This window comes from Aythya fuligula, chromosome 1 (assembly GCF_009819795.1).
Source record: "Aythya fuligula isolate bAytFul2 chromosome 1, bAytFul2.pri, whole genome shotgun sequence".
NCBI lineage: Eukaryota > Metazoa > Chordata > Aves > Anseriformes > Anatidae > Aythya > Aythya fuligula.
The window spans coordinates 98,659,920-98,684,681 of record NC_045559.1 but is presented as its reverse complement, the minus strand read 5'-3'; the positions used below and the strand labels follow the sequence as shown (position 1 = coordinate 98,684,681).

The following is a 24,762-nucleotide window of genomic DNA, read 5'->3' as shown; positions in this document are numbered from 1 at the left end:
ATCCCTGAACTTGGGGAAATATTTCAAGTAGTTCTCTTTCTTTTTTGTCTGTTTCCTGGTTAGCTTGCTAGTTTAGCCACATAAAGCAAATGCCATCCAAATAACATAAATTCCAGTTTTCAGGTTACATTGTAGCTGTAAATAATTACTGGCCACCCCAATCCATTTTAATTGTATTACAGAGATTTAAAATTAAATTAGTATCCTGAAAATATCCTACTTCAAGAAGAAGGATGCTCACTACCCTGAAAAGCTTGTTTAGTCATCAAGCAAGGAAGTCAAGGTGGAAACAAAGAATATTTCATCCCCCATTTTACAAGTGATTGTGTGAAATGCAGAGAAATAACTGACTTGCTGAGGATAGTCTGAAAGCGAATGTAGATATTACAACAGTAAAGTTATTTCTTGAAACCCATAGGTCTCTTATCACTGACTTCAGTGACATGAAAAGCTGAACTATCCCAGTTCTGGTGCTCTAACTGAGACATCATCCTCCCTCTACTAATTTTCAGTGTTAGTGATGCTCATTAAAAACATTTATCTCTGCTTGTCTTCTCCTATGACCTTTCTTGTATTAATAAGGTGAAAAGATGGATAAACATTTCCAAACATATAGTTTGCATATAGCATCTCTTTGTACATAGTGACAAGAAAAATAAAGAGGGAAGAGAGAAGAAATATTTCACCTTTGGAAAAAGAAGAACCAACATCAACAACAATAAGGAACGGGAACTTCCCCTTATGCTAGAAATATATATATAATAAATAAATAAATAAATAAATAAATAAAATTGCTAGTGATGGAAACAGCTCCAACTATCTCCCTCCAGTAGGCAGAACTATATTTTGAAAGACAATTTTTAGCTAATTTGGCTGTTGTGCAGTTTGAACTTTACGAATTGACTTGTAATTGGACCATGCTGTCAATGGAAAAACTTACAAGTATCGAACATGACATTTTTAAGAAGGTTACTGTCATCCAGTCCTCTATTAGCGAATATGCAGCAAGTTATAATTGGTCTAACAAGCTTAGTAACCTGACTTACTTCCAATTATAACATGCAACCTCATTTACGTCTTTTCTTTATTTACTGATACGTGGTAGGTAATAATTCTCTATCTAGTTCTTCTGCTTCAAAATAAAGCTATCTAATCATAAAAGTTGGATTCTTTTAATATGCATGTATATATGTACATATATCTATATAATTTGTGTATGGCCATTATGTATGTGTATATTTATTCTAAATGATTAAAATACATACATAATTTTAATTTATGTATTTTATGTATCTTTGTATTCTTTGAATAATTAGATACAAGTATAAAGTTACCTGTTGCTTTTAAATTACGTAGAGGGGGTTTCCTCCAGACCTTTGTTAGGTTTAAATCATGATTCTGGCTTGAAGTAATAATGCCTTCATGTGGATATTATTGTCAGGACTGCAAAAGAAGGGGAAGGATAAGAAAATGAGCAGATTGATGAACTCTATGCATTCATTATCAACTTATACTTGCATGAAGGAGAAACTGCTCACTTACTATAAAATTAGAATAGCACCATTAATTTTGTTTACTACTCAAGTGATTTTTAGTGCATGTAAGATTTTTTTTATTTTTTTTTTTAGGTATGTCTTGTTAAATAGTCTTATGGAAAGTTAACTGTAAGACTATAGCTCTGCAGACATGTCTACTTTTGTTGTACCTCCCCAAAGCGGAGCTGTTCCATGGAGTACTGTTGATTTCAGAAAAGACAGGACTGCTTTTATTTTGTTTTCATGGCCAGCATAACAATGATAATGCAGAATAGTGCTTCTGGAAGTAGAGAGCGGGCTCAGTGAAGAAAATTAGGAATCAAGAGAACTGACATTTTTGGATGCGTTCATAAAGTTAAAAGGTTTTGGTTTATTTTTTCAAAAATTTCTACATTTATGGTAACTTGGCCTTCACTGCCATGCTCTCCTTACTTGTCTTAGCAAGAACTGATTGGTGAAAAGTGGTGAAAAAAGTTGGAAGTGGAAGAAAGAAGGAAAAAAAAAAAAATGCGAATGCATAAGACCTACAGGTGTGAACAAGATGAGCAAAGAGAGCAGAAAGAGAGTGGTCTTTCTCCTTTTATTCTGTGTTCTGGTCACAATGCTATCTGCCTTGGAATTGCCCATAGTCCCATTTTACAAGAAGGACTGGAGAAGAGGAATTAGGATTATTATTCCTTTTTTTTTTTTTTTTTTAAAAAAAAAATTTAAAAAAAAAAAAAAAAAACTACCTTTTTCATGAAAGTACTCTTGAATGAATTCATTTTCAGAGTGTACATGAGAATTTAAAGACTTATATATAGTATCTTTTTGTATAATTTATAGCTAACTGAATCTGTTTTCAGTTTGGGTTCTGATTGTGTATCAGCAATGTTAGTCATGAGCCTCAGAAAACAGAAGAATATTTTTTTGATTTTGGAGACAAGAATAATGATAGTAGACCATTTTAAGTTCCTATCTTTGTTGTTATGACCATGTTGTATCTTTGCTGTTAGTAGCCGTGTTGCTTCAGGGGACACAAGAAAAGCTGTTTTGTCTGCCCTGTTTTCTCTGAGTTGGAATGTTGATCACTGCTAAAATATTGTTTGCTCCCTTAGATTTGCATATTCATTAATGAGTGGATGTTTGCTCAGGGTGCAAGAACAATCTGAAGATATGCGCATTAATGAAGAAAAAACAGTGATATAGCATGTGAATAATTGGAGTAGCTGCAGTTTAACTGATGTTTTTTTTAATCAGCTTCACAGGAGATTTACGTTTCAAGAAATAGGAACAAAGGACTGATGTATGGTGTAGGTGTTTCAGAATGAGCTTTTAGCAAGGTGAATTCTGCTGTATGTTTTAGAATTCACAAATCTATGTATGTATGTTCTCACCTATTTGTGATTAATGGTACATGGTTTTTCTCCACTCTTGCCATGCTTCTTGAGTGTGTCTTGTGATATATTTTCTAAATGTATCAGTACAGGTCTTCTGAGAAAATCATAGATCTGAACTATCTCATAGAACTGTACTGTCTCAAATAGGTTAAATAATCTTAGAAACAGCGTTTGTTAGTTTTGAATCAATAGTGATAAAGCTTCTGTGTATTCTTACTTACTCAAACTTCTATCTAATCTATCTTTGTTCTCTTCTTCTTGTGCAATCTTTTCCTTGCTTCCAGTGGCTGCTACAAAGAACAAAGTTAGAGGTGAGTTTCTGCTTGCACTCTTCAATTTGCATTGCATGGTTCTGCAGCCCACATATTATCTCACTTTTTCTTTTCTGCGTCTCAAAACTGAGAAAGATATTTTTATATCTTATGGTATAATAGATAAGTCTTTTAAACTGTATAACTAAGTGCATACTATTACCACTGTTTATCAGTTATCACTGTCTATTCATACTACATTTGGCTGGTCGCGTAAATGTAGGGGATTTTTAAGAAAAAGATAAAGCCAAGTGCATTTTAGTTCTGACTTGCATTATAGTAAGATAGGGAAATTGATGGTATTTTAATAGAAATATGGATATTACATACATTTGCTCATAAATATGTAAATGTAATTTATAATTTTTATCTCTAGACATAGTCATAAATATCTGAACAGACAACATAAATGAACATAAGTTTCTCCAAAGCAGCCCCATCTTTTCACATTAGTATAAAATGATCATCACTGTTTCTGATGACATACCAATATATATAGAAGCATACTATAATCTTTATCAATATTTATGACTTCAAGCTCCCAAGGTAATTGTCACAAATCAGTGTGACAAAGAAATAAACCATTCAGAATTAATCATGTAAGGTCAATTGTGGAAAAAAACATTTCCTGAATTTCAACAAAGCAGTGATATAGTAAATATAACCTGAAGGGGGTATTTTAATGTGTATATACTTGTAAGCATATACGTACATGTCTATATATACATACATACATATGTATCTATGAACATATATTTTCAGAGCAAATCCTAAAAAGATAGATTTACAGAAATGTATCTAACTTTTCTGGTAGATAAAGATGAGCTTCTTGATAATCAAACATCAGATTTTAAGGGAAATATTTATGTTTGAATACCTGTAGTTCAGAATTTAAGAACTCGCATGTCTACAGTGTTCATTAAGTCCAGATATGTTCATTTCCTAGCTTGAAGACATGGAACGATAATAATGAAAGAAAACATTTATGTCTAGTGGTGTTTATGCGTTAGAGTAATGAAATAGCAATTAAAATAGAGCTCTCTTTTTTAAACCTTTGCATGGCTCTCAGTAAAATCATGTTTGTTTGTGGTTTTTTGTTTGTTTGTTTTTTCCCCTCAAACTTTGCATGCTTTGGATGTCATGAGCAAGGGGAGAGGATAAAATGGAACTCATATATTTGTCTATGCATGGCATGAAGTTGTCTTTACTCCTTTCTAAAACTCTCACATACTCTTCTGTGACACTGTAACACTGGTCAGGAGTTTTAAGACATTGATAATCAATGAGAAAAATGAACAAAAAATGTCGTTAGAAGCAAACCTTCAGCACAAATAAGCAAAATCTTATAAGTATTCAGCAATTACCTCATGTACCCATATAGTGCCATTCAAACAGAAACTGCCTTGGAGGCACAGGAATTAAAAAAAAAAATGAGTCAGAAATACTCATGGACCCCACTCATCCATGGAGATTAACACACCCTTATTTCAGAAATGCACATGCATATTGAATAAGCAACTGAAACTATATGTAGAAAATGGGTTTGACGCTGTAAAAAGAGTAATTCTTGTAAACAGTAGCTGTGCGTTATCTTCAGAGTTCTCTTAATTCAATTGCTCAGTGCCTTCAGGAAATTCTCTTCTTTTTCTTTGTTCCTCAACAGCCCTGTAACGAAGGTACACAATATTCACGAAGAACTCAGTCCTGCAACAGTTTTACCCCAAAACATAGGACACATCTCTCAGTCTCCTGCATTGGAAGACATGAAGTAGCTGACCACTTAGTGCTTCATCTTGCTCTTGCTAAGTAGTAAAAAAGGATCTGTTCCTGCCCCCTTTGAAGTGGAACACTTCACTGGCAGGCAGTTACCTAATACGGCATTGGAAATGGCAACTCAGAACTGAGGCAGTGCTTCACTGCAGTAGGAGTTTCTCTTCTGGCATTTATCTCCCTGAAATCCAGTACTTTTATGTCTATGATCCTGTTTATGGGTCTTCATCCTTCCTTTCCAAAGTCTGGAATTTGTGCTGCGATTTTCACCAAGGCAAAGTTTGCACTCATCCCCACCCTGAAATCTGAGGGCTCTGGAGCACTTTAGGAGATGATAGTACACAAACACTTGTCTTGAAATTTTGTCTGTGCTTTATTAGCACAAGTGAACTTCTGGTGGTCTCCATTTTTTTGTTGTTGTTGTCCCTTTTAGCATTGTCCTTAAGCAGAACATCAGAGCCCTTGTTCTCAAACATTTTATTCAGTGTTCTCTCTAAGTGTTTTCTGAGACTTCTTGAAGACTGTTTTTTTTAAGTGCTGTAAGACAGCTGTTGAACTCTCTAAGTCACCTTTACTTTGTGGCACAGAATCAGTTTAGGTTGGAAGGTTATCTGGCCTGCAGGTCATCTGGTCCAAGTGACCATGTAAGTAAGGCCCATTTAGATCTGGTTGCTTAGAGCCTTCCAGTCAAATTGAGGTATCTCAAAGGTCAGATTTCTATGTCTTCAGGTTAGGAAATTTGGACTATCTTTATTTTATCATGGTTTTCTTATTTCCTTCGTATGCTTTCTATTACCTAAAAGATCCTGCATGAATGTTTGTGTTGGGCTTCAGAAGGTTAAGTACTTGAATTTTGCATGGAAGAAAGACTCTTGATTTGGATGGATGCTGCCACAGGACATCTCTGTTGTGGACAGGATACACTGAACTTTTCTTGTGACATGTTGAAAAAGACTCATTCAGACGGGTTTGAAAGAGTAAGGGGTAATTAAGTAGGAAGCGGACCATGCATAGCACTGAATTTGATGAAGCAGGGTACAAAATCTCCTGAAGAATCTCAAACTATCTGCCTAAGGTTGTTCAGCGCATGAATTCTTTAAGGTCTGTTCCTTAGTGCACCTGATCAGATTTGTTCAACATGAACTCTGTAAATGAGACTTTCCTCTATCGAAGCAACAATATTGAAGACTTCTTGACCACTTAAGAAGCTGCATTTTTGACATTTTGGTGTCAGAGTTGTTGCAGGTATCTTCTGGCAACAGTTAGCACTGTTTTGCAGGCTGGCTGACCCTATCAGAGCTGCTAATGATGCGTCAGGTTTCAGTCCAGGTGAAAGAGAGAGGCCAAATTTCTTCATTCAAATGTAATTAGTTGAGGAATGGGATTTTGTGCTCCACATTTTCGCTTCTCAGCATCATAGACTCAGAATCAGCTGCTATTATAATGCTATCTCTATAGCTGCCCCACTAACCTTATGCAGCTAGACATTTGATTTTATAATCCTTCCAAATTTAAATAGGAATTTGTGATGGTTCTTTCTTTTTTTATTATTTATTTATATTTGGAGTGGCATGGATGAGTGAAGACAACCACTGTTGCAGGAGGATAAGCAAGTCATCCAGAAAGATCTCTGTTGTCTGTCTCTTGAGAAATAAGACTTTCTTTCCTGTTTCTCAGAATCCTGAGACCCTCAGTTTAGAAATAGTAAATTTCAAAGAAGAGTTTCAAGCCCCAGGAAGACTGTTTGCAGAGAGGAAGGTGTAACTGCCTTCGCATTGCAAGATTCATACTATCCAATCTATAAAACCACAGTGAATTATCAGCTATTTCTGCCATCCTCTTTTCCCTCGTGGTAGCTGTGTATGTAGTTACATTTTTGGTTTTCTCCTGGAGAAGTCACGTTCATATAATAGTCCCACTGCTTCTCATAACGAAGTACTACCTACTCTCTGTATACATACATACATATATATATATGCCCATATATACATAATGCTATATTCTCTCTTCAAAATTGTTGTAAAAGCTGTACTTGAGTGGGTTCTAGTGTATGTCCTATTGATACCTCCTAAGTTTTCTTTTGACTTAATGCTACCCTTTTAAGTACTGTAAATGCCTTTCACCCTATTTTACTTTTATCAACAGTCTGGTATTAACAGTACTATTTTCCGTAGCCTGTTGCATATCCAAGGAATTTTTTCAGATGCATCTTTTTCTTGATTTGTATTGCATCTGTGTCCTAAAGAAATTCTCCTCAGTTTTGAGTTCCATAGAAGAGCACGTATTCTTTGTCAGCTCTTCTACAAATGCAGAGGTATGTTGTTTCTTCTTTGCTTTTAAAATAGGACACGGGTCAGAAACAAAATTAAATTTAGCTTCAACAGTGTTACTTAAAGAGTACATCTCAATTTCTAAGATAAATCATCATAACAGTTGATACTGTGTCTAAATGTATCTTATCTAAGAGGTAAAGACTCTAGGCTTTATTCTCTTGATTTATTTTGTTTGTTCTCATTATGTCAATGAAATTGGCATCAGCTTATTTGAAGTTTAAATCAGGAGGGACTGTGGCAAGAATGTTGGACAAATACACTCTTGTAGCACCTAAATGGATTTACATGATCTTTTACTTAGGAATCAATTTATTTCTCAAGGTCTTCATCAATGGTCAAATTCTGCCCAACCATCTCTTTGATTTTCTTACAGAGTATGATAAGATTTATTGCATTGTTCTATATTAATACTTGCTTTCTTGGTAAATAATAGGTTTAATTCATCTTGTTGTTTTGACTTAATTTATCCTGTTTTGTCTCATTTTTTGTTGACCGTAATTCCATGTATGGAATAGGTACGGTTTAGTTTCTTACTTAAGTACATATAATTGGTCAAATGTATTTCTTATTAGAGGTAAAATTATCCTGAAATCAAGCAAGTAACACAGCAGCTGTCCATGTTAGGAATATATGTGCATAAAGGAGACCCAAATACTACTATTTGTCTTATTTGAATTATCTTAATAAAATTCTAAGCTATTCAGTTATTAACATCAGTCAGGCAGTAGCTCTATTGTAGCAGATTTTTATTTTTTTTATTGAGGGATGGATAAATTTGGCTATCATCTGCATGACACATTGCACCATTATGTCAAAAAATACAAACTGGTAGAAGTGTATGGATGTTGAAAGCGTGAATCCAATATAGAGCATAGGGAAACTCCATAACTCATGGTAGTTGGAAAGAACATTTATTTATGGTTACAAGCTTACACCATTGAGACATGTAGAAATGAAAACTTGTCAGATTCCACCTCTAATACAAGGTCATTACAAAAAACTTGCCAATGCTGTCATAGTAGCATAGCATGATCTGAAGCTTACTGAAAAATTTCAGATTTTCTAGGGCTATTGAAATAAGAGCTTTCCCTTTCTAAAATCTTCTCCTGGTGTTTTTATTCAAAAGATAGTTTCACCTTCTAAAGGTAGAGTTTTCATATGTTAAAATAATGAAATCTCTTTTGATATTTGTAAATGATTTTACGTATGGGTGGAGACCAACAAGACTAATGAAGCCTTAATAACCATTCCTTTACTGACTCTTCTATTCCCTCCCTGTAGTTTAGTCACTGCTTCCAGTACATAACCTCTGAGGTCCAGTGCTTTTCTGTACTGATTAAATCATGTCCAGTGGCTAAACCTGTAAGTTTCAAAGGTCTGGATTTCATTTCAAGGTCTGCCACAGTATTCCTTTGTGATTTCTCACAGCACTTAAGGCCAGAGTTTTCTCATATTCATCAGTTCTGGTAGGGAGGGCAGTAGTGATGAAGAACAAAATTAGATGCTTGTCAGTGATGGGAGTGCATAAAATATATATATTTGAAAGTGCCCTTAAGAGTGCAGAAGAAGGGCTCTCTAGGCCTGCATGAAACATACTGCTTCTTCTTTCTCACTTTGCTCTCAATATTTACACAAGAGCAAGTATCTGAGAGAGAAAATTAACGTAGGTGGTTGGTTTTGTTTCCTTAGTGTTGCTTCATTTCCCCAGTTCTTGTTCTATTTTGGTGAAAAGAATATGAAATTTTCAATCTTACGGTTAGATTCTGAATATGTATATATATGTATTTTTTAATTATCTTAAATGAAAAATTTCACATCAGATCAAGGTAATAGGCTATTTCACAGTTCCAATATACCATCAGATAATATAAAACATTAGAATCTCAAAAATCATAAATATCTATTTCAGTGCATTGCATATGCTATCATATGCTATTTGTCAAAAGAGATTTGTAGGAGAGAGCAAGTATTTGAGTTCTGAGGGTTTTTCGAAGATTCACAAAATAGTGTTTTGTTTTGTTTTGTTTTGTTTTCGGTTTGTTTTGTTTTTAAATCTCTAGCTGAGCCTCAGAGGAAGAAAGCTGGAATCATCATGATGATAATAGATCTTAACAAAGTTGCTGACTGTTCTTTACCCTTTCCAATTATATCTGGGAAATACTTGGCCCTAGCATCTGTAAGATCTTTCCAATATTAAGACAGCTGAGATTTCCACATAATATTGTGTACACACAGTCCAAATGCAAAGTACAAAGTCCATTGTAGTTCCAGCCAGAATTCTTCTGCCATTCAAGGTCTCTACTTGCTAAGGAAACCACTAAAATATGAATCGCCTTTTCCTTTCTCAGACTGATGGACTACATAAGCAGCACTGGAAAGAGCAATTACACAATCCTGTATGTCCTCTTTACTCCCTCTCATACATTTTATTTCAGTATATTTTGCAAAATATATGTAAACAAAGCAGCTCTTTTGGCAATGTAGCATGCTTACGAAAATCACAGGTCACAATGGAATAAAGCAGCTCTGGCAACACAGAAATAGCAAAGGGAAGTACAAAGCCTAGTGAAAAGAGATTGGTAGGGGCAGGCTGTTGCTGTTGACATGCCCTATTCATTTGAGAGATACCTTCCATGAGCCAGTATGTCAGTCATTTCTTGGCTAAATAGTTTAATACCCATTGTAGAAGAGTTTGGAATAGAGTAAGATAATATCTGTTTCCATTCTTGTGGAACGCAACACAATTATGGGAGAGTGACTATAGGGAGGATGTTTCCTTTTGAGGTGGACCCAGTTATCATGGACTAAAGCATTTTGTCATTTATTATTCCCCAGCTTTCAAATAAGTGATTCTTCCCTCCACAGTGGTTAATACAAATTCCAATTGCTTTTTTCAATTTAAATGTCCTTGTTTGGTTGTTAAGTATTTGGGACTAGACTGTCAAGAGCAGATTATTAGAAGAGCTTGCCATACTTGAGCAGAGCTCTGCAGAAAATTTAGATGATCTATTTACCGTCTAAATGGATCTGCTGTTGTAAATGTAGCCATGATATTGACCATTGAGCCCTTATGGCTATCTCAAAAGAATTTTCATGGGCAGCACGTTGCATTTTGGATATACAGGTATTGTAAATACCTGAGATGCAGTTGCATTTTGCTGTGTGCTGGCCCAATTAAGTTATTTTTCAGATTCCAGATAGATAAAACACTTTGCTTCAGAGTCTTGAATATACATTTAGGCACAATTAAAAGGATGGATGCAGTGAGTACCCTAGGTCTGTTCAGGATATTGTTACGTGCAGTGAAGTTAGTGACGATGATTTTCTAATGCTTGGTGGTTGGATGGTGCTGCTGCTCTGAAGCAGGTTGTGGACTTGCCTTTATCCCAAATATCTAGGTTTCTTCAACTTCTGTCAAGAGATAATCCCTGATAGAAAATAGGGATTCAATAATAATACCTAAATGCTGGAGAATTGGTACAGATACGTCCCTCTGATCACTGATTTTTATTTCTCTGTTGATAGTTCTAGATGCTTTTTAAAAGCACAGACTTTTCACCCAGACTTGACTTTGTTCCAGTATGCTTCCTTTTTAACTAAAGGCAGTGGAGGGGTTGCTTTTAAACGAAAAGGAAAGGGTTTGGATTTGTTTAGTTTTGGGGTGGTTTTGTTTGTTTTCTTTCTCTCAAATGCACTTCCAAGATTTAGCTCCTTTCTCAAGATCTGCTTCTTAAATCTTTGGATGAGATCAGGTCTTCAGTGAATTTGTTTTCCTTTAATAGATGTTGGTCATTGAAACATGGTGTTTAATTGGCTGAGGATTTCCTATTATTGCTATCATTTGATGCATTAAAATGAACTTGCTATGGTGGTTCAGGCATATTAATACTAGTTATAGAAACAGATGAAAGGAAAGTAAAATTTCCGTGTGTGCCCTTTTTGTTTTATAGAGGATCTCTGTAAATTTTTCTAAGGTAGTGTTACAGTCTGCATTGCTCTGCCATTCTGTCAAGGGCTGGGAACTTCAGGGTTTTCCCCACTGTTTAACTAGATTATGGGCTGCATATAAGGAAAAAGTAGAGGAAAACACTTGAGTAGATTATTGCATAGGGATTTTGGTGCTGTTCATACACAACTACCTACAAAATTTGGTCTGGTCAGAAACAGCCGTGGGATTATTGATATGGATCTATTGTCCACAAGTTCCCATAGATCATTGGAAATATGCAGTGTTTGCTTACCATGCACCTTGTGTTGTTGATCCAGAATTAACATCTTTGCTCACTGCTGATCTGATTGCCGAATACTCAACTTGTTTTCTGTGAAGTTGATGAAATCAATTTAAACTTTTACAAAAGTAACTGACAGTATTGTATTACCTTACCTTAACAACAAATTTAAGTAGGAACCTAAGTCATCTATGTTTTGGAAACTCGTTGGCTCCCAGAAAGCCGAGCAGATGAAAAGGCTTTTTATTTTTTATTTTTTTTTAATTATAAATATAATAATAAAATATTTTTATTTTAAATAATAAAATAAAATAATTTTATTTTAAATGTAATAATAAAAAGAAGAAGAAAAAAAAGAAAAAAGGCAAACACATGGCAAACACAAGGACAATCTCTCTGAAACTGGTAGAAGATTTAGTGATAGCAAAGAAACACTGTAAATATTGGCTCTCTCATCTGTTATATCAACATGCTGTTCCTGGGCTCCCTGAAGAGCTACTAACAAACTAAAAGGCATAATTCCAATCTAACAACCTCCTAGTTTTGTTATCCAGTTTATAAAAATCATTAGAATGATGTAACACAACAGAAGGACTTCATAAGGAATTGAGCATGAGAATTAAGGTATACACAATAAATAAATAAATAAATGCAAAAGCTGTTGGAAGGGCAGGGAATTTGAAGGAGAGCAAGGGAATATTTCAGGATTGCTGCAAGTCCTGTGGGTGCTGGCAGCAGTCTCCAGTAGAGAGAAGATCACCTAGACTTTATAGGTCCCAGTGTGTCTCACAGCTGTCAGTTTGCCAAATTCTGACTTTTTCTTTTGTAACTGTGTTGTGTTATATTATGTAAACACAGGCAAGACTGTAAACTCCTGATTTATATCAGTGCCTGTGAATGATATGATACATCCAATCAGTCTCCCACGGGCTTGCTTTTCATTTGTTAACTTTTGGTACTGCAATCCTTTTTCATGAGAGGGGCAGCTCTTCTCTTTATGTGCTTTTTCTAGTAATTATTATTTCCATATGCATACATGATAAGTTCTGTGTGCATCTTTAAGCACATCAGAAGTGCTTAAAGAATTTATTATAGTTCGCGTTAGCAACAATTCTGCATAACCATAGGTTTCACAAGATAGTAATTTCTGCTTTTCATATGATGACTAGTAGCTGCTATAAGTAGCTAAGACAACCGAGTCTTGCCTTTTTCCTCCATGATACTTTACTGACCTCTCTCCAGCTTCTGGTTGTCTGTCATCTGCAATCACTTTGTGCCTTTGCTTAGTTTTCATTCAAAACTGTTTGTTTTCATTTGTTTTGAGGAATAGTAATTATTGTATTTGTCACTGATGTCTGGAAATGTAAAGTATGTCAGCTAATGCTTCCCAAATAGCAGCTTCAAATGAAGGCAGAATATCAATCCCTGCATTGATGTCCATTTACATTTTAGGAATTTACAAGTGTATAAAACTAATTAGCTAATAATTCAGCATTCTTTTCAGATAATGTTATGTACAGAAATGAATAGGATGAATAGGCTTTCCTCCCATGCTTAGGCTTCTCCTACAGAATTTAATTTTTGTAATGATTACTGTAATGGACTGCCCATCCCACTCCAACAATAAATGTTCCCCGGGAGGCAGACTAATAAAATAAATGCTTCTCCAGAGCAGGCATAATAAAATTCCTCTGATCTTTGGCTTAGTCTCTCTCCGGAAGCTCGGGAGAAAAAAAAATCGGCCTTGTAGCACTGTTGAGAGGTTACAAGTTCTGGTTTCTGGTACACCAGCGTAGAAAGCAAGATCCAAAATGAGGGAAACGCATGCAAAATGTGCTCTGCCAACATTTCCCTTCCGTTTGCATTCAAACAGCTTCCACTCTTGCTGATCTCAGTGTTTGTAAGATACAGCTCTATGGCTGTATCCACCAACCATGCCAACTAGTGCGGCATGTTTCCCTGTTTCTATTTCCTGCCTTTTTCTCCCTCCTTTTGGAATGATTCATTTTCTCCCAGTATTATAGGATGCAGCTTCATAATCTTCTGCTATTATTCATTCTGCAACATTCAGCTACCATCTTGACTTGATCTGAATCTTTCAAAACATATTCAGTCATTTGTGTAAATTATTGACAACTGTTTTAATAACTTTGCCTTTTAAAAAATAAATTCTACTTCTAGTATTTCTGTGAAGAGCAAATCATTATTTCCCATGACAATTCCTTAAAATAAGATGTCGTATCAGAGATTTCTGCTGTAAACTTGTCAATCTTAACTGCAGCATTTCACATGTTTTCCAAAATATGTGAATTTATGAGTGACTTTTTGAGGTATGATATTCTAGTCCTTTGGCTGCATAGTGTAATACTCTGCATAGTATTCAGGAATGTTGACAGCTATAAGAGATCTTTGTGATCATCAAGTCCAGTCTGTACAAAATGACACCTTTTGAAGATTTTCTCATTGACTCATTCATGCTGTCATGTCTGTTAATAATATTAATAGTGGTATAAAAATGAAATGGTGTTGAGGAGTCCTTGGAGGGGAAAAAGAAAATACACACACACACAACACAACAAAACCACAAGCGTTAATGACTTCCTGCAAACTTCATCTTCCTTCCAGCTCTAGCCTGGCATCATCTCCCATAAGCAAATTCTTTGTGTTTCCCTACATTTCCTGGGCTGCCATCTTCTGCCTCGTTTACATACTGGGTATATATGGATCTTGTTCTAGTAGATTTAAGAAAAGATTAAGCTACTAAGCATCTACTATTTGCCAGCAGTCAGATTAATAAACATACATCAGTCAAGGCTAACTTCATATTAATTTGTTGGCCTCAGCTGACTGTACCAGAGTCTCTGATCACTTCTTACACTTTTTCCAGGGAACAAATTCTCTCACCCTTGCCAATATGTACAAGATGACTTGATGGTGGGTTTATTGGGTAGGGGGCTTTGGTCAGGACACTTGATGCTTAGCAAGTGTAATGCTGTTTAGAGGTGACTAAAAAACAAAACAAAAACAAAAAAAGAGCATAGGCAGAATAGCAAGCAGAGGGATTCAAAAAATACAAATTATATCTAATATATGATCTATAGCTGTAATTCATACGTAATAATTTCCTGATTGATGTTTTCATGTGTCCTTCTCAAAATAATTTGCAGTTGGCTATTTTTCATTCACTTTGTAGTTGGCTTGTTACTTTATTGGTATGCTAGGTATATATAGAAATTCCTGTGCTATGTGTCCAACACTACTGTATTTGGTCAAGCTGTGTATCTCTAAAGGACTATTTTAGACATCTGCTGGTCTTTGTACCTTTTTGCACATAATTCTGTGAGTGTCTTCAACCTTTATAGTCCATCCTGCTACATGCATTGAAAATCCTGTTCCAGAATTTGTTACCTGTATGCTTGTTGGTCACACACTCTAGTTCATCAGAGCATCAGGGGTGACCTTTACAATAACGACAATCATATATTTGTCTGATTGGTTTTGTTTGTTTGTTTTTGTTTGTTTTAATCAAGGCATCCATAGCATTATTTTAACTTATAATAATTTCCCCTGGGGCTCAGGCATGCTTCTTGTTCCAGAATTTCCCATTGAAAGCCAGGGAATGGTTTGAATATGTGCAATATCACACACAACAAGGCTCACTGCTCCTGTGAAGGCACAGCTTGTTACCCTGTCAACAGCTTGGAGTAGTGTAATGGGAAGCTCAGCACTTGTTCCAGTGCTCCAGTGACCAGGAAGGATTAATGTCTTGCTTTTCAGATCATTTGTCAGAGTACAAGCCTCTTGGTAAAAGGGTATATTCACTTAAAAATAAGTTTTTAAGGTTCTGGAATGAAGTTGTAAAAAGATAAAACATAACATAGTATTGAGGTGCATTATATAACACGCGCATATATATATATATTTATCCATATACACGTGTCCACACACACGTATATTGGCTGCTTCAGCTAGCTTTTGTCTCCATCTCTCTCTGAGGTGATACTGGAATCTCTTCTTGTCTTGACACAGGGTTACTCCTGCTTGTGCTGTCTTTAAGGAGCTTTCCCTATGCTTGGAGCAGAATAGAGTTCAGAAGCTGTTGAAATGTCTTGTGTGTGGTTCCAACCTAGAACGCAAGGTCTCTCTCTTTTTTTTTTTTTATTTCCCCTTCTGATGAAAATGTTTGCCTATAATTTGCTACATTTTTATATTTTAATAATATAAAACCTTATATCTCACATCATAAGATATGTTAAATGTGCAGTTTCTTACTAGACTTATCAGTGTTTCTTTTTCTTTGTTTCTTTCCTTCTTTTTGTGTTGATTCACAGGGTGAATCTGGGAATAAAGAGCCTTGCTTTAGGAACATCCTGATCAACACCGCTATTGGTTTTTAGGGCATCTCCTGAGTATCCTGTTACTAAGAGGTCCTGCCATTGTTAGCACCGTGTTCTTTCTGAGAAGCATCTCACTACAGTGTTTCTGCAGTCAGGCTGATATATATATATATATATATATATATATATATATATATATATATATATATATATATATATGTATATATATATATATATATGTATATATATATGTATGCGTATATATATATATATATATATATATATATATATGCATATATAAATATTTAGCATTGCCAGAAAGATCTATTCACTACACAAACAAATCTAGTTCTAAGCATCTAGAATAATTCAGCCTTCCAAAATCCCAGCTTCTTCAAAAACCATTTGACCCAAACTGAAGTCTTTTCTGCCATTCTTTTTTCCCAGATAGTTGCTAATAGGACCCACGTAACTTCACCTTTATTATGTGTCATTAAAAACTTGCCGTATTTTAATCATTACCACTATTCCATCTAGCTTCTCTTACTCCTGTAACAGAAGGCACTTGTCTAAAGCTCCTGTATTTTGCTGTCCAAATCCCTTGCATTAATATGCAAATATTTTGCTTGTTTTTCATTGGTTCCCTAATTGGATTGGGCACATCTTTTCACTAGCATGTCTTGTGTATGCAAATGCTCTTCATATTCAGCTTTATGATTGTTTTTCTGTGTAGACTGCTGCAGTGACAAATATGAATTTACTGTGGTGTCCTTATGTGCTTACTGCCCTCCTTCTAAGCGCTAAACCAGCGTTTGGAGATTACACAAATTCTCACAATCGTCTTTCTTCATTCCTTAGTTTGAAAAGCATCCTGTTGAGCAGTTCAGCCTAAATAATAGAAAACTGTTTTGAGGCAGGCTATCCTTTGAGAAAGAGTTGTGTTTCCAGTGAAAGCATTCCAATTTTATTCTTTTTTTTTTTTTTTTTTTTTTTTTTCAGTTTTATTCCTGGAGCAATTTACTGCTGTTGGTTTTCTTTGTTATATTCCTTTATTTTCCACTGTATTTTCTTTATGAAGTACAGGGAGAATAATGACCCAGATTTCTCAATCTTTGCTGGTCTTTTTTTTTCTTTCATTTTTTTTTTCCCTTTTTTCTTTATCATCATGTTTGTTATATTTAACGATGTGTTAATTTCTATTAACAATGTTTAAATTTGGAAGTGCTCAAAGATTATGCATGGAAAAATAAGAAAACAGTCTGATTATGTAGCAACACATCACTAGTTCCTTATAAAGTAATGCAAGAATACTGTCCTCATAGAAACGAGAGCATAAAGTTCTTTTTTTTTTTTTTTTTTTTTTATGTGCTTCTTCAGATCTTACAAGCTATTTTGTTGGTGAAAATATGTATTGGTATTGGCATGCTGAATTGTTTTTCTGTAAGCATATGCATTCATGAATTGCCAGTGTTTTCCTTTCCTTGTGAATAGGATTTAATCTTTCAGGTGATATAAGAATTAAACAGAAGATTAATCTTTTCAAAAATGATCATGCTCCAAGTCTTTAATGTCTGTAATGTCTCCAAATCTTTTGATATAGTAGTCATGTTAATGTGTTAATATTATTAATACCATGTTGTTTATTTATTAGTGGAGTTGTGTACATCCCATATTTCTGTGGATTCCTGAAGGGAAAATTGTTTTGTGGTCAAGTGACTGTCCAAACAGCAGTTTGTTTGAGCCATAGGTGACTTCTAACACGCCAAATGACATTAAGCTACCTCTACGCCCTTGTGCCTTCTCTCACTTTATCCAATGCCAATGAGAGACAAAGCCAGGTAGCTGAAGCAGGGAGCAGAGAACTGAGTGATGCATTGGGAAGGAAGCACACCATAGTGGAGCTAGGCAAACACCTTCTAGCCAGATCTTCTTGTATCCCATCTCCAGCACAGCATGACAGCCTTTCTTCTGCCTCAGCATCCTAAAGCCAGCAGATCACACCTAGTGTGCCACATGGGCAGCAAAGATCTCTAAAAGATCCTTGCTCTGAGCTCTTCCAGGAAGCTGCATAAATCAGAAGGCAAGGCAGAGAGATGTACAACACGCTGTAGGTGCAGAGGCTGTGGTTTCCAAGGCAAATCTGGATTACAGAGTTGGGTGCTGTTTGTGTACCAGTAATGCATGAATAGGGTAGAGTTAGAAAATTGTTATAGGCCAGTGTATGACATGACAGATTAGATAAATAAAAGCTTGAGGGATGAGTAAGTTGGCTGGCAGTAGGATGGTGGAAAGAAGAGGCATTAGTGCTATAAGACACTTGTTAGGGCACTGATGAAGGAGAGGCAGAGATTTAAGGTTTGGCCTTTTGGGAGACTTGAGGTTTCATGAAGAGGTGTGCAGAGAGGTGTGAGGTTATTAGACAAAGTTTTGAAAAGTAACTTTTTTATGGGAAATGTTGACTATGGCGTGAAAATATATTTGGTAAATTTAGAAAAGCTGTATCTTTTTCCTCATTTTTCAATACTACAGGGAGGGATTTAATAACTTCTCCAATAATTTGCTATTACTCAGTGGAAAGTATTACAAATTGGAAAAGTTGTTTATCTCTGGTAAAAGCATTATTACGCTACAGCAACATAAACCTAAGTTTCATATGAAAAGAGAGGAGTTTAGTTTTAATTATGACAGACTGCATTTTATATGTTTGTCAGTGTTTTTGCCAGTGGTATGTATACTTTCCCATTCTTAGCTTTAAACATTTTCAGCAAGAGCAAACCTCTAATTCCTTCTGTAATGAATTGCAGTTGTTATCCAAACTACGCAGAGAATTTGATCTGAAGGAGGTTTCCCAGTTCTCTGATGTAGAGAAGTGAAGCATCAGGTTTGCACGGATTATATATTTGCAAACCGATCCTGTAAACATTTACTAATGTTCTTAAAGTTAAGCCTGTAATTCTCCTGAAGTCAGTGAGTTAACCTGTGTATTTAAAGTTGAGGGTAAATTCAATGTAAGTGTCTGAATGATCTTAATTATAGTACTGTGTCTATAAGAAGTAAATGGTTCTCTTGATTCTGAGCCAACTTCGGTACTAGTACTTCTGCCTTTGGCCTTCTTGTTTCCAGTGTTCCAGAAATTGTTTGTGAACACATCTTCAGCAAAAATAAAAATGGGGGTGAGGGATGACATATAAGACAGGACTGGTTGGTTGGTTTGTTTTTAAATCAGGCCAATGAGGGGATAATGCAGAATGATTTTGAAATGCCTCATAGTAGTTAGCTTAGTGACGTACTGTTGGATTACTAACTGAGCTTCAAAAAGTAGTTTGAGTGCCTTCGAAGTGGCATCCAAATTCACACGAGATTATCTGAAGTTATTTGGTAGAAAAAAGACTTGTGATCAGAAGATGTTCTTTCCAAATGGCCATGCAATGAAAGTTTATTCTGAAGTTAGGTGAAGGTGTTTAGTTTCTCTTCTCTACCACTAACACGCTCCTCTCCCCCCCAGCTCACTAAAGAAAAAAAGAAAATCAGCTCATCATTTTGTGTGTATTTCAGTACCTGATCAGACAGCAGTAGTGGAATTCATCAAAGTCCTTTCCTCCCTCCAATGACCTCAAACATTTTCTCTTGTTAGCCCAAGGTTGCAGCATCTATTTATTGCAACAAACACTTGTGTCTCATAAAATTATGTTTTATTGCAGTTTCTTGTCAAAATTGGTATTGTTAGTGACAATTGCAATCACTGTCATCTAGTAGGCAGGTTTATATTCTGGTTGTAAGATAAGCACAGTATGCTTTTCCTGAGAAATTGGCACTTGAATTAAGCACTCAAAACATTTTTCTAAACTGTGCTTTTTTTTTTTTTTCATTTTATATTCTTTGTTGGTCTCCCTTTTATGCCAAATGAATTTAAGGAAATGCCTTTTTTTTTTTTTTTTTTTTTTTTTTTTTTTTTTTTTCCCTTTGTTTCATCCCCTGGTTTTATCCCAGTACTTCTTATCACAGTTGGAGGCTTCTTGTCCAATTTAATGGCTAGCCATGTAACCAGTTTTCATTTTAATGTCACACAATTTCACCGGTTTGATGTTTCCTTCTTTCATTTCTCACATTCTTTCCCTGCAAGATTCTGCATCTTCCTGCTTTCTGTTGGACATGCAAATCCTCACATCAACCTCTGGATCCTCTCATTTTTTTTCTCTCCCTCCCTCCCCTATCTCTATTTAATCTCCTTGATATCTTGAGAATAGTCAAATTTACCCTGTCTACAGACTGTGTATCCTTAAATATTCAAAGTATTTATTCTGTGTTGAGATATTTTTTGTGTGCTTGAATCTCATTTTTTATCTTATGTTTCAGTGGTCCAAAAGAATAGATAACAGGGGAAAAAAAAAAGATTAGGAAAATACAAGTGATTAAAAAAAATCATTGTAACTATATAGGGAGAAGCTTTCAGATTATCTTGAAGAATGTTTTCACTACGAGTCCATACTTCTAGATGGAAAATACCATAAGTAAAATTTCAGGAAAGTACAAGTATCTGAAAAGAACATAAAAATGAAGGGGGAAAGTCAGATTTCAGCCTGTCACCTGATCTGAGAAGGTTTTATTACTATTTGTTAAACAAGTAACTAGTTACTTTCTTTTAATACACATGGGCATTAATGTAATGTGGAAGGTATTAAGGAGAAGGGTGAATGAGAATCAGACTGTCTTGGAGCACTTTGAAAACATGATAGATGTCCTACATGCTGGCTTTTTTGTTTGTTTGTTTGTTTTTAAACTTAGCATGTGAAGATAAATGTCCACTCAGTCACTAGATCTGAAGACAGATTATTTTTAAAGTATTTACATTTTCATTAAAAGATATTTAAGAAGACCCAGAGATAAAATAATGTGGAATGCAACACAGACTGGGTCACAGGGGGTTATGTCTAATGGGTGATAGAGTTAAAACCCCAAATACCTTTCTCTTTTCCGGTTGATGAGCACTATATTGCAATCAGAATTGAAGGTAAAATGAAGAAAAAATTAGGGGTTTGTATTGCAAAAAAAAATATTTGCAACACAGCTAAGTTTGCCAAGCAATGTGAGGCCCTACATTCATCCTTATATCACTTCTTTCTCTGTATTAATAAACTTAAATCAGGTACAAAGTATTAAAAGAGATCCTACACATTGATAGCATGAATCCCATTATTCTGGGGGGACAGATCAGTATTTCATCTCCAGAGTGGAAAATAAAAGCCCTAAATACAGATGTCACAAGCCTTTCTACCCCGTTAAAGTTCCAGGGTTTGAAACCCCCCAAATCTGATAATGGGAGGCTGCTCACAAGCTTAGCCAGCTGAAACCCTCTAACTGCTTGGCTAAGGGAGTACTGAAGCCCCACATCTCCTTGACCAAAGAGCTTCATGCTGCTTTGGAGTGCTTTTCTCTTGAATCTTATTTCACGGGTCCTTGAAAGGTGAGAAAAGAGCTGAGCTTGCTGCAATCAAAGCTGGCAAGAGGTTTTGTTTTTAGCAAAGCAGAGCACTTGAACACTTCCTCAGTACCAGGCTTGACATGGGTAATTGAAATTCCAGCATGATCTTTGCATCTGCTGGGCTAATGTTAAAGCATATTTGAGAGGCTGCTGGCTTCATTCCTTTAGCTTCCAGGGGTGATGTGGAGGTGTGGGTGTGGAAGAAGGTTAGCACCTCAGCACTGGAGCATTGAAAAGAACAAAATAAGAGAGAACTTAGAAAAGAAGTCATTTTAAGGACTTTCCTGCATTTTCATTTGTGGGATCCCTGTTACACAGAATACAAGCATTTGTGATTGTGTGAACCTTGTTGGTTTATTCTGTGCTCTCTAGTCAGTACTACTGGGGAGAAAAAAAAAAAAAAAAAAAAAAAAAAAAGGTTGTTTGAGTGCCTACCCTGTGTTCTGGTCAAAGCCCAGTGCCAGTGTTTCCGTTCTCTGCACTTGGTTTGAGGATTGAAAGCTGTTACAGAAAGGAGTGCAATACAGCAGGAGAGTCTGACATACTGTGGGCCTGGGTGAAGGGAGATGGGGGGAGGGAGTAAAGCAGCAGAGGATTTTGAATGAAATATGCTAACACTGATTTTACTTATGTATTAAACTGAGCCATGCTTCTGTTGCTCAGATCTGCCTAAAAGTGTTTCCAACTTCTGTAGCGATTTGAATTTCAGACTTTCTCCTGGTAGGCTTTTACCCCATCCTCCCACCAGGCCCTAACTCTTTCGTTTTCAGTGTTCTGTCACTTCTGTCATTCAAGTACCAAGGCCTCGCGGCTATAAAGGTCTCTGTAATGGCACTTGCTGGGCTGTTCATGGCAAATTATCTTACAACACATTGTTTCCCTATTTCTCTCTGCCTCATTCCCTTGAGTGTGTGATGTGAGCTTCTATTTGACATAAATTGTGTATCCTGGGGGAGCATAATAGGGGAACACAGAATGCCAGTCAATCTGTAAAATACAAAGACATGCCTAAAATGGCGGGGGGGGGGGGTGGGGGTGGGGGTAGGGGAGGAGGTGGGGATTCTTAAAAGAAGAACACTGTGCAGTAGGAGTGAGAGATCTGGGTTGGTGTCAGGAGGATACCGGTGAAACACAACCGGTGGTGTCACTTATGATTGGAATAAGCCATTTAATCTTAAAACCCGTTGAGCTTTGTGTTTCACCCAGTGCTATTCACTTATCTACAGTATGGTAATGTTTTCATTATTCTTTGTATTGCTGTTGAATGAATTGCAACGTGAAGTAAGATTGTAGCATGAAAGTTCACTAAAATGCTAGGTTTGCTTTTTCTCTAAACCAGTGTGAAAGGAAGCTGCCTTCCCCCTCTGCCCCTCCTCCCCCTGATATTGAACTTTGTAAGCTGGCCTTCAAAATGCACAGGTACGGCCTTGCACACCTCGATATTCATTCTTGGTCTGAAGAAGAGACTGTCCTGCTGAGAGAGGTTTGGGCAACTCAGGAAGCCTAGAAAATTGATCTGAAACAGAAGCTGTAGAGAAGCAGCACCTCAAACTTATTTTATTTCCCATTGATTTCAATTTTCTATCAAAAGGTAATGATCACAGTGCTTTCTAGTGGGGATTAACATCTATTTTTTCTAAGAATAAAGGGCAAAAATGACATACAGATTCCAGAAGAGATGTCATTTAGCTATGTCAAAGAATGTATCAGGGACTTTAATAACCTAGTTTCCTGTTAAATCTCTAGGCCTTTGCTTAAGTTAGGAGCATAGGGAAAATGTATTTCATCTTCAAAGACTTCAAGATGAGGTTTTTAACTTTTTTTTTTTTTTAAAGAGGAAAAAAAGAATCCTCCCTGCTGAAATGAAACAGATAAAGTTGCAGCCCAAGATGGATATTTTTCCCTGAAGATCTGAAAATTAAACTACCTGCTTTAAATGAGAAGTTTGAGGAAAAAAAAAAAAAAAGTGTGCTCAACCACTTTCTTCACTAAGAAAAGAGAGGTAAAGAAAATTATATATTTTTATTTGTGTAAGTCCTAATAAATAAAATAGACTTTGGATTCTGCAAGTAGCACAAGAGATAACAAAAAATATTTTGGAGTTGGAGTCAGAACCAGGTTAAGTATTTTGGGGGAAAGATTACACTTTTTAGTAGCGCTGCATATGTCCCTGTCATACTATTTGAAGACAACTTGTCTGTGAAGTATGTTTCACTATATTTTTACATGAAGTTTTTAGCTTGCCTACAGACTTTTATAATTTTGCTTTAGGAATTGGTAAACTGCTCGTGGTCTTTTGTGGCCTATCTACATACGTATTAGGTAAACAAGCAGGCTTACAATGACTGAGTGGGGGAGTTCAGATAGTCTTTATTTCCCAGTCTTTTGGAACAAGCCCAGTGCCTGCTTCTTTGCCCTTCACCTGCTCCTTCACAGCAGCCTGCTGTCTTCTTGTGTGCTCCAGGTTTGAGTGGGAAAACTGCACTAGTGTTCTTCTGCATTGGTTTCTATTCTACGTAATAAAAACCCTAGCACACACCAACTTGTGGAGTTCAGTGAGGCTACCAGAAAGAAATACCAACTTACTTAAGTCTTGAATCAAAAGTAGCACAGCCATGGAATAGCCATGCATCAAAGCATCTGGGCATATTGATAGAAGTGTAACAGCTGGCTTCTGGATATCGCCTCTTCCCCTGGAGGAGCCCAGGGGAAGAGGCGATGTGTTTTGCCTCACTGGACCATATAGGCATTCCCCACACTTCACTAGTACTTTAAATTCTCCTGAGTCTTGAATAAAAATGAACCTGTTCTAAAATCTCCTTGTTTTGGGAGAAGAAAAAGCTTTTCTGAAAATTAACTGTTCATGATGGAGGAAATACTTGAATTGACATGCTGGTTATGTGCTCAAGTGCTGTTTCTGTTCATGGAATTTAGTGCATCACTCTCAATCAGTACTTCAAAATTCCAGCTGTGTCAATAAAAAAGGAAGAAGGTTTTTGTTTAGGAAAAAAAGGAAAGGGGAAAAAGGGGAGGTAGGAAAGACAAGAATTTTATCTGACATTTCTCACTATATCAATTTTTGCATTGGTAGCAATTATTCTTCATTGATATGTCCAATGATTTGTGAAAGAAAAAAGGTAATATTTTTGTCTCCTACTTATTGAATGACACACAATCACAACACTTGTGTACAGGTACCCTAGCACCCTAGCATAGTTGTGGTATTGGAACTTTTTGCATAATTCATCATAAAAGAACATGAGGCATTCAGCAGTCAGTGCTCATTCAGAGATGTTCTGCATTACTAGCAGCACTAGTAAATATGCCTGCTCCATACATAATTTATGGTTTTATAGCAGAGGTAGTTTTATGCTTCATAATAGGCT

General features: G+C 36.0%; 1 protein-coding gene across 2 annotated transcripts in view; it reads left to right on the top strand.

The window, feature by feature from the left end:
- The window catches only part of CADM2 (cell adhesion molecule 2), a 664,105-nt gene that overhangs the window by 425,348 nt on the left and 213,995 nt on the right, over positions 1-24,762 (top strand). For both annotated transcript variants that reach the window (XM_032208157.1, XM_032208156.1), the window contains exon 2: positions 3,199-3,225. In XM_032208157.1, the coding sequence (XP_032064048.1) occupies positions 3,199-3,225 (27 nt within the window). The remainder of the gene's footprint in view (positions 1-3,198; positions 3,226-24,762) is intronic.